Genomic DNA, 14324 nt, shown 5'->3' with positions numbered 1-14324 from the left:
ACAAAAAGGCCCTTTGGGTCGCTCTTTTGTTCATAAAGGTCATCAGTGATAACACGCTACATACTGCTGCATCAGCCTGTCAATCACAATGCTGCAAAAACACACACAGACACACAGAGCCCGGCTCAAGTGTCTGTTATAATAACACCAACATCTAGTGGAGCCATGCAGAGGCAGTCTGAATTAAAAACAGCCACAGTCGGCTAAAAATAAGCCGTCCTTCAGCGCTGCTGCTGCCAGGAGAGCTGGATTTGAGTTTGTTTTAACTTCAGTCTCGCAGCTGCTTCTCCTCAAGTGTCGCCTCTCGTGACACGTGACGGACGTCCTCACACTCAGTACCTGACGGGACAGACGGCGGTCACTTCAGAGGACGTCGCCTCCCATAAAGATTCAGCCTCTCGACTGATCCGAGGACTTGTGATCCGCCTCTAAAGGCTTTCTTTCTCTGGGCGCTCTGGGCCACGTTTTAAAACACCGTCTCAGCGTCTCCTCACACCGAGGTGACGGTCCGCACCTTCGCCGACAGCGCTTGCTTGAAGCGCCGCTTCAGGTCCTGCATGTTGGGCGACTTGGGCCTGGGGATGAGGAGCGAGCGCCTCTTCTCCGTGGCGTTGGCGGCAGCCGGCGTTGGCGGCGCCGCCGGCTGCTGCTGCTTGGCCAGCTGGCAGCACAGCCGGTGGAAGGCCTTGTGCACCTGGCTGTAGTCCTCACTGGCGGACACCTCGTAGAAGGAGCAGCCCAGCGTGGACGCCAGCAGCGAGCCCTGCTGGGAGTCCACGCGCCTCAGGTGCAGCAGGTCCGCCTTGTTGGCCAGCAGGATCACGGGGGGCATGGTGGCGCCGCCGGTGTGGACGACCTGCTGGTGCAGCTGCTCGATCAGGTCGAAGCTGCGGCGGTCCGTCGTGGAGTACACCAGCACCACGGCGTCCGCCCACTGGATGGAGCAGGTCACGTGATCCGGGAGATTGATGCTGTTATCGGTCATCTGGGAGGAAAGAAGAAGAAGAAAAGGAGGCGGATTAAAACCAGACAAGAAGTGGACATTTTGGGTTTTTTTGCAACCAGTGAACAGGAAGTGACCATATGTGGACTGAGGAGTGACGTAGAGACCCCGCATACGTCTCTGGTAGAGACCTGTCAATCACTGTGTAGCCCCGCCCTAAAGCATCCCCTGCTTTATGGTCTGTTTGACTCTAAATGGACCATAATGTACATCATGCTGTATTGAAGAAGACTTGAAACTAGAGATTGAGACCATAAACTCATGTTTACAATGTTTACTGAGGTAATAAATCAAGAGAGAAGTAGAGTCATTTTCTCATAGACTTCTATACAACCAGAGGAGTCGCCCCCTGGTGGACACTGGAGAGGATGCAGGTTTTTAGACTCTGCATCGGCTTCACTCATCAGAACCGGAGGTTGCCGCCTGATTAAAACACTTTAAATGACTTTATGGAACTGATCTGACTGGAATGCCGACTGAGGCAGACTGGAGCTATAAGGTTACTCCTCCAGAACAGAGAGGAGTCTGGATCAGGGTATCATTTACTCTGATCCTCAAGACATCCATTAGCCTAAATGGGAGATTAGACAGCCAGACTCTACACACACACACACATTTGTTTTTTGGCCTGGTGCCCAGTGAAGAGAGGCTGAGATGATCTTAACAGCCACACAGTGAAGTAGATGATATATTATCTTTAGATTGTCCTCTACGGACTTCCATGTGTTGAACGGCTCGGGGGGGAAATAAAATAATATGAATATATTTTTTTAGGAGAAAGTCTCACCTCCACACCAGGAGTGTCCTGAACCTGGATGGTCACTTGTTCTCCTTCCACCTGGACTTCTCTGGAGTAGAGGTTACCTGCACACACACAAAGAAGAATTAGACACCAATACTTTCAGGATGTTTAAAAATAAACCCAGTTAAACTCATTTTCATCCTCAAGTTAACTCACCAGCATTTCTCTCATAGTCTCCGATGAAGCGCCTCGTGAGGAATCTCACCACCAGCGCTGCGATAACAAAAGAAGCAGATAGAATATTAGATGACGGATAATATAAAAGTCACTCTATAAACTTCCAGGCATTTATTTAGATGTTTCTTCTTACCTGTTTTACCGACTCCGCTGCCTCCTATCACAGCCATTTTAATCACCCGGTTCGGCACCGAGCATTCCGGCGCTGGGTACTCCACAATGGTCGCCATGTTCTGGATCAGACGCATATTTATATTCGTCCAAAAGATGTAAGATAATGTGGTTCCAAAGCTGGATGAAGTTAATCCTGGTTCAGTCTCGAGCTGGTTCCGTAGAAGTCTAGAATAAAACCAACACGAGCGCCGCGGCGGAGATGAAAGGAGACAAACTGCAGCTGCGCACTGAAGGAGTGAATGCTGCAGGAGAGAAGCGGCTCGCGAGCTTTATAGCGCTCGAGCGGAGGTCGCATCTGATTGGTCGCTGGCCGCCCACACACACACACACACACACACACACCTCCCCTCTCTTCCTCGTGCGCCCTCTGCCTACACGTGTATAACGCGAGATATATACAACAGGTGGGGAGCGCGAGCTGGGTGTCCGGATTAAACGGTGTTTCTTATGGAGCAACACAAAAAACGTGTTTTTGATTCAACACCAGTTGATTACTGACATTAAGACTATTATTTATTGTATTACAAGTTTTCTGAAATGTTTTGTTTAAATATGAAAATGAGGCATTATCTCATTAAATATGTGCTCATTTTTATACATTTCCAGAACATAAATGTGAACATTGGATGTTTTTGAAAGAGTGAAGTTTGGTGAATGTAAGAGCTGCTGAAGTGGAGATTCATCATCAGAGTCTGAGAACAAACTCATTTAGAGGAAACGTCCTTAAAGAGACGTTTAGTTACATTACAGACATTTAGAGACTCTACAGGTGAACACATGAACTCACAGATATCACCATGAAACTTCACCACTTCATCACTCACTTTAAGACGAGTATTTATTGTATTACAAGTTTTCTGAAACGTGATGTTTAAATATGTAAATGAGGCACGTAATGGTAACTTTTAGTGAATTTAGGAGAAATCTACAGACGTAAACAGACAAAGTAGTGAAATAAATGTTTTATTTCTTCTAGTCTGAAAGAAGACGAGTTATGGAAGATAAGAAGACCAAAAACAATGATTTTTGCCTGCAGGTGTCTCATCTTAATCTTAATTGGTAGTGAAACATGAAAATTACATTTTGCCAATTAAACTACAAATAGTTTGCCTGCACTGAATGAGCATTGGCTGCTTCTTTTATTTTAAATTTCTTCTGCATGTTGTTTAATGAAACAGTTTAGTTTGGGTTTACAGGATGCGGATGGATCCTGTTCAACATCCCAGTGTTGTGTTGCAGCCTGGTGACCTGTTCAGACATGCACCTCCACTCGTGAATCGTCCACACGGGGGTTAACGGCTACTCATGTTAATGACCCCCCGCCCCCCTCCTCCCCACTCACACACACATACATATTCACACATACAAGAACTCATGGATTTGAATAATCTAGCAGCCCTCCACATCCAGAAATGACACAATATTTATTGTACTGCAACACAATAAAACATCTGTTGATGTGTTTCACGCCACAAATCAGTCCAGCAGCTGCTCTGCTCTGATTTAACCTGCATCATGTCTTTCTGTCACACCACCCACAGGCCTCCCCCTCCCCCTCCCTCCCTCTCATCTTTCAATCGTGCTCATGTGCTCTGAGGTATTTTGGCATCCCGTCCTCCTGTTGATTACGGTCTGGTATGTATTTTTGATAAGAGTGCTGATGACAGGCGGCCGCGCTGAAATGTGAAATTAGTGCCCTGGGATTCGTGAGCAGACATGGTTTTCTCTAACCACATCACGGGTGAACTCCACCCAGCGGCATTATGGGAAAGCTAAATACTGTACATACCTGCATTTGATGACATGTGAACTGGATTCTCTCTGAGTGCAAATTAAGCTTTTTTTCTTGAGAGGAATGATGTGTGGGTGAGGTGTTGTAATGGAAGCCCACGCTGCAGCATATTCATAACACAGAGGGATCACAGGCCCTCCTAACAGGCTGCTGGTGACGGGTGATAATGGGAGGATGCTGTGGAGGTGTTTCAACGCGCCGGGATTCACTCAGAGATGTGGAGTGACTCACAGCAGAGCATGGGCGGACTACGAGACAATGAGCCGCTGGACACAGACATGCAGACGACCTCACCGCCGACACTCTAGACACACAGTGTTTAGCCTCTTTCTGTGCGTGTTTTGTGTCTCTTTGTAGTCATTTTGTGTCTCTTTGTAGTCTTTTTGTGTCTCTTTGTAGTCTCTTTGTGTCTCTTTGTCGTCTTTTTGTGTCTTTGTAGTCTCTTTGCGTCTCTTTGTCTCTTTGTAGTCATTTTGTCTCTGTAGTCTTTTTGTGTCTCTTTGTAGTCATTTTGTATCTGGTGTCTCTTTGTAGTCTTTTTGTGTCTCTTTGTAGTCTTTTGTGTCTCTGTAGTCGTTTTGTGTCTCTTTGCGTCTCTTTGTGTCTCTTTGTGTCTCTTTGTAGTCATTTTGTATCTGTAGTCTTTTTGTGTCTCTTTGTAGTCTTTTGTGTCTCTGTAGTCTTTTTGTGTCTCTTTGTGGTCTTTTTGTGTCTTTGTGGTCTTTTTGTGTCTCTTTGTAGTCTCTTTACGTCTCTTTGTGTCTCTTTGTAGTCATTTTGTAGTCATTTTGTATCTGTAGTCTTTTTGTGTCTCTGTAGTCTTTTTGTGTCTCTTTGTAGTCATTTTGTATCTGTAGTCTTTTTGTGTCTCTTTGTAGTCTCTTTGCGTTTCTTTGTGTCTCTTTGTAGTCTTTTGTGTCTCTGTAGTCTTTTTGTGTCTCTTTGTAGTCTTTTTGTGTCTTTGTGGTCTTTTTGTGTCTCTTTGTTGTCTCTTTGCGTCTCTTTGTGTCTCTTTGTAGTCATTTTGTAGTAATTTTGTATCTGTAGTCTTTTTGTGTCTCTTTGTAGTCTTTTTGTGTCTCTCTGTAGTCTTTTTGTTTCTCTTTGTAGTCTCTTTGCGTCTCTTTGTAGTCATTTTATGTTTCTTTGTGGCCATTTTGAGTCTCTTCCTTGTTGGTATGTGACTCTTTAAGTGACGTCTTGTAGGTGAAGGCCAGTGGGGGGGGCCCCTGACACTTTGGGCCCCTGGGCCTGTGTCCTATAGTCTCCGGTCAGTAATCCATCCATGTACCAGAAGTCAAAGCGTGTCGACTTTAAACTGACTATGACGCAGCGCTGCATCACTCGTTTCATATCCAAACAGTGTTTATCTGGTGAGGATACGTTGGACTCCACTGTGGTTCGGGCCTGGAGGCCGGCGTTGCCGTCACTTTCCCTCAGGGAGGCCTGGAGGTCAATTAAAATCCCTTTGAGTCGAGGCGGGTACTTAAAGCTGCAACAGATGCACAGCAAGGCCCGACTGCCATCAGAGTGTCGCTCACACAGAGGTGACAATAGACGGTCAGAGAGGGCAAAAACGGGGGTTAATCCTTTGGCCAATTATCTGGGGGAATTCGGGGTATTCACTGCAAAACAGAGGAATGTGGAGTTAATTGGGGGGTTGGCGGAGGGGGGGACGAGGGGCAGGTGAAATCAGGAGGAGGAGGTGCTCTCAGAAGGATGTCCTTGTTGACAAAGAGGTGAGGACTGATTTCCCGAGGAGGCCTCACCTCTTTATAGCGGAGCTGAGAAGAGGCATCCGACCGTCACTTGCCCCCCCGGGGCCTGATCCCTCAAAGGAGGGTCATTTGGGATATCAGAGGGGCAGTTTCTGGAGCTGCCCTGGGGGTCAAACCTCACGAGCGGTCGCGGTCTTGTGTTTATCAGTATCCTGACAGATGCTTATCATCCTCATTGCCTTTCATCACTGCCTGCAAACATGATTATTAGGAGACAATTATTTACACTTTAAGCTTCTTGCTCAACAAAAAAGTTTTTTTTATTCAGGATTTCAAGGAACAGTTGAATGTCTGTTGTCTCGCAGGACTTTTCCTGCAGATCGCATGACAACAACGCGGGTACCTCCGATCTATTCGCACATCTTTTCTTCAATTGTTTGTTTATATCTACCAGCACGTTTGCATTCCCGATGACCGATGCAAAGCAGCACAAAGGAAGAGAGCTTGTTTTTCTTCTAATTGAAATGTAAAAACCTCCCAACATGTTGGAAGCATTTGCATGCCTCTGCATGTCAACAGCAGTAGGGGGATGTCAACAGCGGTGTAATGCTATCCCCCTGAATGACAATAGTCCCACACACACACCTCCTCCCACTCAATGAAGTTGCATTGAAGCGAGCTTCTTAAGAAACATGGTGGAGAATATTCTGAATCTGGATTGCTCTCCTGTTTACATTCCACAGCTGATCTCTGGCGCAGCATCGGATCACCGGTTTCCACTCTCGTTTTTGTGAGATTGTGTGCATGTATGGAAGACACGAGCAGCCAAACAGCACGAGGTGTTGCAGTAATAACAGTCGGCCTGCACGTGACCACAGATATGTATGTGTTGAAGGTAAGACTTTAAACAGAAGGATTATCCTGTTTACGCTGATCGAGAAGTTGTTGTTGTTTTTCCTTCTCACGTGTTGAACCTGTGAGTGAAACATGGTAAATCTGCACTTAATCTGTGCATGTGTGGTTTGTATTTCAACATGTTGAGGGGAAGATTAAGAGGTTGTTGTTTCAGTGTTTTGATGGAGAAAGTTCAGAACTCTGAATTGTATGTGCAGATGAATAGATAGATAGATAATATTTAGTACCAACTAGAACTCATTCAAATTAATATGTAATTAATTGTACATTAACACGTGTAGGTGAGACACTCCAGGCGAAAAACATTGTTTTTCATGCTCAGATCAATTCAGAGATTTTGGTCTCACAAATTTCCCCCTGGGGATGAATAAAGTATACATCTATCTATCTATTTATCTTCCATAACTCGTCTTCTTTCAGACGAGAGGAAATAAAACATTTATTTTACTACTTTGTCTGTTTGTGTTTGTAGATTTCTCTGAAAATCACCAAAAGTTACCAAGATAATGTTATTCAAACATAACATTTAAAAAAATATTTAACTAAACGTCTCTTTAAAGGACGTTTCCTCTAAATGAGTTTGTTCTCAGACTCTGATGATAAATCTCCACTTCAGCAGCTCTTACATTCACCAAACTTCACTCTTTCATTCCTCTCTGTGTGCTGAAGGTTCACACATCACTCACACACTCATTTATACATTTATTAATACAACATGGTGATAATGGTTGTTTTTATGTCTGTTGACAGTATTTTCTGATTCATGGAGGGATACAAAGAGATATCATGAATGTAAAAACCTTTGACTTAAATAACTCAAGAATTTTGAACCTGGTTTTATCCAATGTTCAGATTTATGTTCTGGAAATTTATAAACATAATTTTATAAAACGTGTAATATAAAAAATAAATGTGTTAATGTTAGTGATCACTGGGGAAGTTTCATGGTGATATATAGTGAATATATTTGACCTTCTTCACCAGAAGTAATTAACACAGACAGCTTCTCCACAACAGTTATTGATCTTCCTCCTCTTCTTTCACATTCAACTAATCATTTATTCACCTGTAGGTGGAGCAGTAATGACCCATTGTACACCATAATACAGGGGAAACAGGAACACAGTATCGAGAATACAAACATTTTATTTTGCATAGAAACTTGATTTTATTCATGTGGATGGATGGATCTCCAGATGTCTTTGAGACGCTCAGCTTCAGCCCAATTCTTTATGAATCGTTAGTCGTCAGGCTGCCATGGAAACAAACACACGCGCATTCATCCTCCTGATGTAATTTCCATGTTAAAAAAACAGGGTTGTAATGAGATGAAATCATGAAGTGACAGAATCACCGGACGGACGGGGACACTCTGGACAGGTTGTGTTCGGACACGGGGTTCAGTGGTTGAGATTTATGGTGTCGGTAATTCAGACCCCCCCACCCTCGGGCCCCGTTTGTCCGTCTAGTCTGCTTTACTGCTCAGACTAAGCGGAGCTGGAGCTCATGCTGGAGGCAGAGCGAGGTTCCGAGTCGAGCCTCTGTGATGGTTCAATACAGACAAACGGCGTCCTCGAGGGCTGATCCTGGGCCAGAGCTCTGATCTGCAGATACTGATACTGAGATATTAGTGCTATTTTACAACTTTAGCGTAACGCCGTAGCGTAACGCCGTAGCGTAACGCCGTAGCGTAACGCCGTAGCGTAACGCCGTAGCGTAACGCCGTAGCGTAACGCCGTAGCGTAACGCCGTAGCGTAACGCCGTAGCGTAACGCCGTAGCGTTGCTCCGTTACATAACGACGTAACGTAACAACCCAACTTAAGTGGACTTTTTTGACAGTCTTACTCGTTGTGATCCCACATAATTTGCTTCAACTGAATGCAAAAGTGTTTTTTTTACCTCACAACCTAGAAGTACTGTGTGTGCTGTTGCAGTAATGTCAGGTATTGAGGGGAATTATCGGTCTTTGTGTGCAACAAAAAGAGGAAACAAAAGTGTGCTTCAGAGATCATGTTGTTTCTGTAACTACGACATCTCTGTGTGTCTTCACAGACCTCAGCGGGTCACAGCGACCCGTTCAGCTCGTCGGCTCACAACGTAACAAGAGCTCAGCGATGAAGAGCGATGAAGATGGACTCAGGTGTAGGATGTGTGAAAGTAAACAGGGAGGAACAGTACGTGCACATGGATAACAAGCTCTATTCTGACCTGACGTCCATCAGCATCATTATCTCATATTGATAACCTTAATTAGCTTGTTGTTGTTTTGTCACAGTTTACCCATCTATCTGTCATCTTTCCCGTCAGCCTGGCGTCTTCAAGACTGAATAAAGTTTTGTGTGCAGACTGACAGACGGGCTCGGTCCTGTCACTGCCTCTGACGGGACCAATGAACCTGAACGCAGACGGATTAGACACCTGTGAACACAAACACCCTGAACCATTCGGCAACTACGGGATGTTAATGGTGTGTGGCCTCAAGGAGTAAAGAGGTGGATTAAGGTCCTGCAATTTAATTTTGAGTTCTAGGATAAATACAGAACCTTTTCACCAGTTAGCAGCCCTGTTGTGAAATGATAATATCTGCCTGCTCTCTTAGTATCTTTATGGTTGGACATGTTTTTATGATACATAAGCCTGATGTGCTTCTTCAGAGGGCTTAGAGCTCATTAATCCCTCAAGTCTTCTTTCCTCAGGTGAGCGTCGTGACTCAGACGAGGCGAGCCACGTTGAGTCTAAAAACAGTTTGTTTCAGGTCGCTCCACAAAGACCTGCACGCTGAGAAGACGATGATGACGTTGTGGTAAATCAGCGTTAGGCCTCACTGACTAAACTAAACCGAACTCAAGATTAAGATAAATGGATTTCCAGCAGCATGAGTCCCTCACAGTAGCTTTACTGCTCCATTCGTCATCTTCAGTTTGACCTTTCAACTGTGTTGTTTATGTTGTGACTTCAAAGAAGTAAAATTGTTCATGGGACGGATCGTAAAGCTGCGAGTTGTCCTGATGAAAATGATAAACTTCTCCTTCATGTATTTACCGTCTATAGACTGATATCTACGGACGAAAGAAAAGATATCTGTCGGCTGTGATTGAAATGTAAAAAGCCTAAAATGCATAATAATGACTTAAATTTCTTCATCTTGTCCCTGAGAATCACACGCAATCTCCGCTGTCATTTTATGATGATTTTGTTTTGTTTCAGGCCGACATCTTAGTGTTTGTCATCTGGAAACGTGCAGCGAGAGATCCTCCAACGCGTTCATGACGAGAACAAACGCTAATGATTGAACCCCCCCCCACACACACACACACACACACATTCATTCATTCGTATGCACATACACACCCACACAGGCACCCACGCTTCGACAAGTTGCGTCATTGTTGTATATAATTAAAACCTTTTCACCGGTACGCTGATAGAGACGAACCTCCCAGATGCTCGAGGTCACTTCTCTCTGCAGCGCTCTGAAGGAAGCGAGTGTGAAGCTTCTGTGGAACAACAGATGCTGAGTGCTTTAATCAGCTGCTGCGGTAGCGGAAGTGCAAAGTTCAATGTTAGTCAGAGGCAGAATAAATGTATTTTTATATGGCTAATAAAAATGAATATTCCACTAATATCCCCGTTTACATGCAGCTGTTGATGTTCCGATTAATGCAAAACGACCTCATCTTCATCACCAGTGAATCCCACGTCTACGCCGTTCTCTTCTGTGTTTGACGGGTCGATGTCCAAACACGTCGTTTATCACATCAGAATATAGACAAGTGGAACATCAGGAGCAACTTGTCCCATTTAGCTTCTTTGTGTCAACACATGTGTATCTCAGTGTTCCAGAGGTGGAGGACTTGTTGGACCTCTTTCATTCCTTCAAACAGCTTCTCTAAAACATATTTGTTCATATAAACCTGTTGATATCAAAGTCCTTCATGATGTTTCTCCTTCTGTTCTTCTGGACATCATCTCCTCTCCAGCTCTACTAACTGTTGGCTAGTTGGTTTGTGTTCAACGCACAGAGCTGCTCATAAACAGGAAAGAGACGGAAAGACTGTGGCTATGTGGAGAGCAGGGCCGTCCTTCAATCAGAGGATCGGCGGTTCGATGCCCGGCTCTGCTAGTCGCATGTCGATGTGTCCTTGAGCAAGGCACTTAACCCCCGTGCTCCCGTAGCTGTGATACGGTGTAGAAATGTGATAGAATCTGAATTGTAAGTCGCTTTGGATAAAAGCGTCTGATAAACGACTGTAATGTAAAAACCTCTGTTGAGACTCATTAGAATGTCCAAAGAATAATATCCACATATCACACGTCTTTATCTGAAAATGCTCCATTAGGAATTAGGTCTACTTCAGAATATGATGTTTACATGAACCATATCAGATTTGGAATATTGTCATATTTGGAGTAATGGTGGAATATGCGTGAGCATGTAAATGTGGTCACAGTTTTAAATGACGTCCTGCACATTAACGTGGTGTGTTGAAGCATCGTTGGTCGTGTTACATGTTGTTTTGCTGAGCTAACGGCAGGTTTGGTTCCATGCCTCTGCTTCTCTGCAGCCTCACAGGCGATGCTTGGATGCTGGTTTTAATGCACTCTTTCTCTCCCTCACAGCTTTGTTATGATGCCTGCTGCAGGGAGGGTGTGGCGGTGTATATCTGGGCCATTAGGTCGCCACGGAGAGAGAGGACGGAAACTCAAGACGGGGCCCAACAGCTCGGGGCAATAACGGAGGATACGTCTCGGTGTTCCTGAAGGGTACGCGCTGTACCCGCCGTGATAGGAGGCACCAAGTATAATGAAAAACCAAGATGTGCGTCAGACATCCTGAAGGAGTCGGTACCGCCATGTGCCACTCAACCCCCCCCCCCCCCCCCCCCCCCCCAAGGCTTTATTAAACCATGAATACACACAGCTTCACTCATCACAGACAGGTGACTGACAGTAACAGGTCAAGTCCTTTAGTTGTTTAAGATAGCACATTGTTTGGATGAGATCCTGGTGATATATTACCCATAAAAACTCAGATTTAGGCAACAAAACCAACAGTTAGGTTTACATTGTTCAGCCCACTGATTTGAGATGTTGTGTGATCTTACACAAGTTATCCCACACGGTGAGCCTACATCACTGAGCTTTGTTTGTTGTTGAGTCGAGATGACGAAGTTGAAAAAGCGGCAGTTGAAACCTTTAAACAAACGAAAACAATGTGGAGGACGTGATGGAAATGTGTCTTTGCTGTTTGTGTCGTGTGTTGATTGGAGGAACATGACCTCATAACACAGATCTGGTGTTTTCATCTATTTGCTGTCGTTTTCCGTCTCTTGTCTGCACTTTGTCACATTTTGTTATTAAATACAGAACGTGAAGCGAGAGTTTAGATTTTGAGTTCTTAAAGAGCACATTTGATGGAGTTGAGTAAAGAAATACCAGTAACGAGTAAAGTAACAGATTACTTTTGCTATTGAGTAACACTGTTGGTGGGTACAGTAACAAACATTTCTTTATCCATAGAAACTCTTTGTATTTGCATGTTTCTGTCGAGACACAGCTGCACAACAAAACCTCTCCGGGTCCTTTACGATCAAAACCTCAACCCTTCAGCCTGCACTGCTGTGCAACATCACATCACATGTCACGTAACGGCTTCTGCACGTTCGCTCAGCAGACCTGCAGCCTCACAAGCACCTGGCAGAGTGGATTAATGCGGTTCACAGGACTGGAAAGTGGGTCAAGCTCCAGTGCTTTCTGCAGCCATCCCAGCTCACCGTCGCTCATGCAGCTATACAAACAGATCTATTGTTATTGGCCCGCGATCGGGACGGGATGCAAGTGAAGGGCAGCGCAGGAACATGAAGCCGCTGTAGAGATGAGGAAAATATGCCGGGGATATGGTACATGAGCTCAAGTGTGTGTGGTAGAGGCTTGTCCTCCTACATTCTCTCAGTTCAGCTTTTATTGTCCAAATATCAAAGTGGTCAACACATCAATGTCACCGTCCTGGAGTGAATTATGTGAAGTGATCCTTAAGAATAGGCCAGTGCTTTATATATCCTGACTGACACTATTACCCACCGATCTGTCAAAAACAAAAACTGACTATTCGCTGAGCAGTTACATAAACATCATATTACATTTGTTGCTGCACGTCAATGTGACTGATCCATAATAACTCACTCAAAATACACACATACAGGTTCGCCTGTATTAACAGTGAACCAGTATGCTCCCTGCTTTGTGCCATGAGAACAATGCGGCTATTGTGCCGTCGTCCTCGCTGTCTCTGAGAAGTGGTCGTGGAGCAGAACAGGTACATTTTGGGATAGTTGAGGCCGCAAAGGCTTCTGGTGTATTTTAGGATTTTGCAAAATGTGAAATGTGTAATTTTAGTTTCTGTTCTGACACAAACTTGCACTTATCAGAATGACAATCAACTTCACTTGCTGAGTATATTTGGACACAAGGACGGGTGTTCAGTGTCTCCTCAATGCATTTAAATAAAAATGTCCCCGAAATGTACACATACAGAGGCTGTATCGCTAAAACAAGGGCAGCAAGCTAGCAGAGATAATCACATAAGCATGAAGCTAATATTGACTGTTGGTACGAGAAGAGAGCGAAGAAGAGATCTTCTGTACCCAGGAGGCAACCTCCGGTTCTGAAGAGTGAAGCCGATGCTTCATGTGTTAAAGCTGCATTCTCTCTGATGTCCACCAGGGGGCGACTCCTCTGGTTGTATAGAAGTCTATGAGAAAATGACTCTACTTCTCTCTTGATTTATTACCTCAGTAAACATTGTAAACATGAGTTTATGGTCTCAATCTCTAGTTTCAAGTCTTCTTCAATACAGCATGATGTTCATTTAGTAACTGATGGTTTCCTGTTGATCAGTGTCAAGAAAAGCTGCGTTAAATGGCTCAATGCTGTAAGACAGTGAAACATTGATCGGCTCTGTATTTTATGACCTTTTATCATTCTGAACAATTAATCGATTGTCTGAGAAATAAGAGAATAATCAACCAATGAACATATTAGTTTCTGTGTGTTGACTTGTGTCATTCAGAACATTGCACGTGATGCCCAGCATGCCAATGAGCCTGTTGCACATCAGTGCCCAGCATGCCCTGTCCCTCTGTTTATATGAGCCGGGGCACCGTGCATGTAAACCAGAGTCTGTTTGGAACAGTCTGTGCCAAAAAAAAAACAATGAGCGTGCCAAAGCTATTAATTCCCTCCCCCTCTTCTCCTTCCTGTTCTTTCTGTTCTGGACAAGTTCTTATTGTTGTTCCTCTCACCTCTCCAGAGAAAAAGCACAGGCGATGACGTTTAGTTAATCAGGTTTTAGTGTTCGAGGAGCCCTGTGACTCGTCTGATCGGACGAGTTGATCAGAATCAGTAGTCAAGACACTAATAAAGTTTATTCATGCAGAGCGTCGATGTGCTGGAGGAATGAGGTCATGACATTTTCTGAAAGCTCTTGAGAGACGTTCAACAGATCTGGTGACCACAGGTATGGTTTCCCCAGCAGTGCTATTATATTTCTACCATAAGTCTTTGCCAACCGTGACACTTTAGTGCCAAGAAGCCTCACTAGACAACAAGTTAGACAAGAGCTTCTTTCTGCTGTTGACACAAGACTTTACAAAAATGACAGCGGATATGCAGTTTTCTTTTAAACATGGAGAAACTCACAGATTTCCCATTGCCAGAAAAGTGACGACGGGTTCCCAACCTT

General features: G+C 44.4%; 1 protein-coding gene and 1 long non-coding RNA gene across 2 annotated transcripts; one reads left to right on the top strand and one right to left on the bottom strand.

Moving 5' to 3' along the window:
- Positions 1 to 281: 281 nt before the first annotated feature.
- rasl11b (RAS-like, family 11, member B) lies at positions 282 to 2378 on the bottom strand. The gene is made up of 4 exons (XM_076087347.1): positions 2116 to 2378; positions 1962 to 2018; positions 1791 to 1867; positions 282 to 985 (listed from the first exon to the last, which is right to left on the bottom strand). The coding sequence occupies exons 1-4, from the start codon at positions 2228 to 2230 to the stop codon at positions 491 to 493; spliced, it is 744 nt and encodes a 247-aa protein (XP_075943462.1). The 5' UTR covers positions 2231 to 2378; the 3' UTR covers positions 282 to 490.
- Positions 2379 to 8529: 6151 nt separating this feature from the next.
- Positions 8530 to 10206, top strand: LOC142946898 (uncharacterized). The gene is made up of 2 exons (XR_012953155.1): positions 8530 to 8757; positions 8891 to 10206. It is a non-coding gene; the product is annotated as an uncharacterized LOC142946898 (long non-coding RNA).
- The last annotated feature ends 4118 nt before the right edge of the window (positions 10207 to 14324 follow it).

The sequence above is a fragment of the Anarhichas minor genome, unplaced genomic scaffold (genome assembly GCF_050575085.1).
Source record: "Anarhichas minor isolate MPS153535 unplaced genomic scaffold, ASM5057508v1 ptg000010l, whole genome shotgun sequence".
In the NCBI taxonomy this organism is placed as follows: Eukaryota; Metazoa; Chordata; class Actinopteri; order Perciformes; family Anarhichadidae; genus Anarhichas; species Anarhichas minor.
Note: the sequence above shows the minus strand (reverse complement) of the source record. Positions and strands in the feature narration are given on the sequence as shown.

Excerpts from the sequence above, each read along its gene's own strand:
- rasl11b (XM_076087347.1), bottom strand. The coding sequence starts at position 2,230 with ATGCGTCTGATCCAGAACATGGCGACCATTGTGGAGTACCCAGCGCCG. Across the intron at positions 2,019-2,115 it reads CAGCGGAGTCGGTAAAACAG|CGCTGGTGGTGAGATTCCTC; the intron begins GTAAGAAGAAAC and ends TTGTTATCGCAG. Across the intron at positions 1,868-1,961 it reads AGACTATGAGAGAAATGCTG|GTAACCTCTACTCCAGAGAA; the intron begins GTGAGTTAACTT and ends GTGTGTGTGCAG.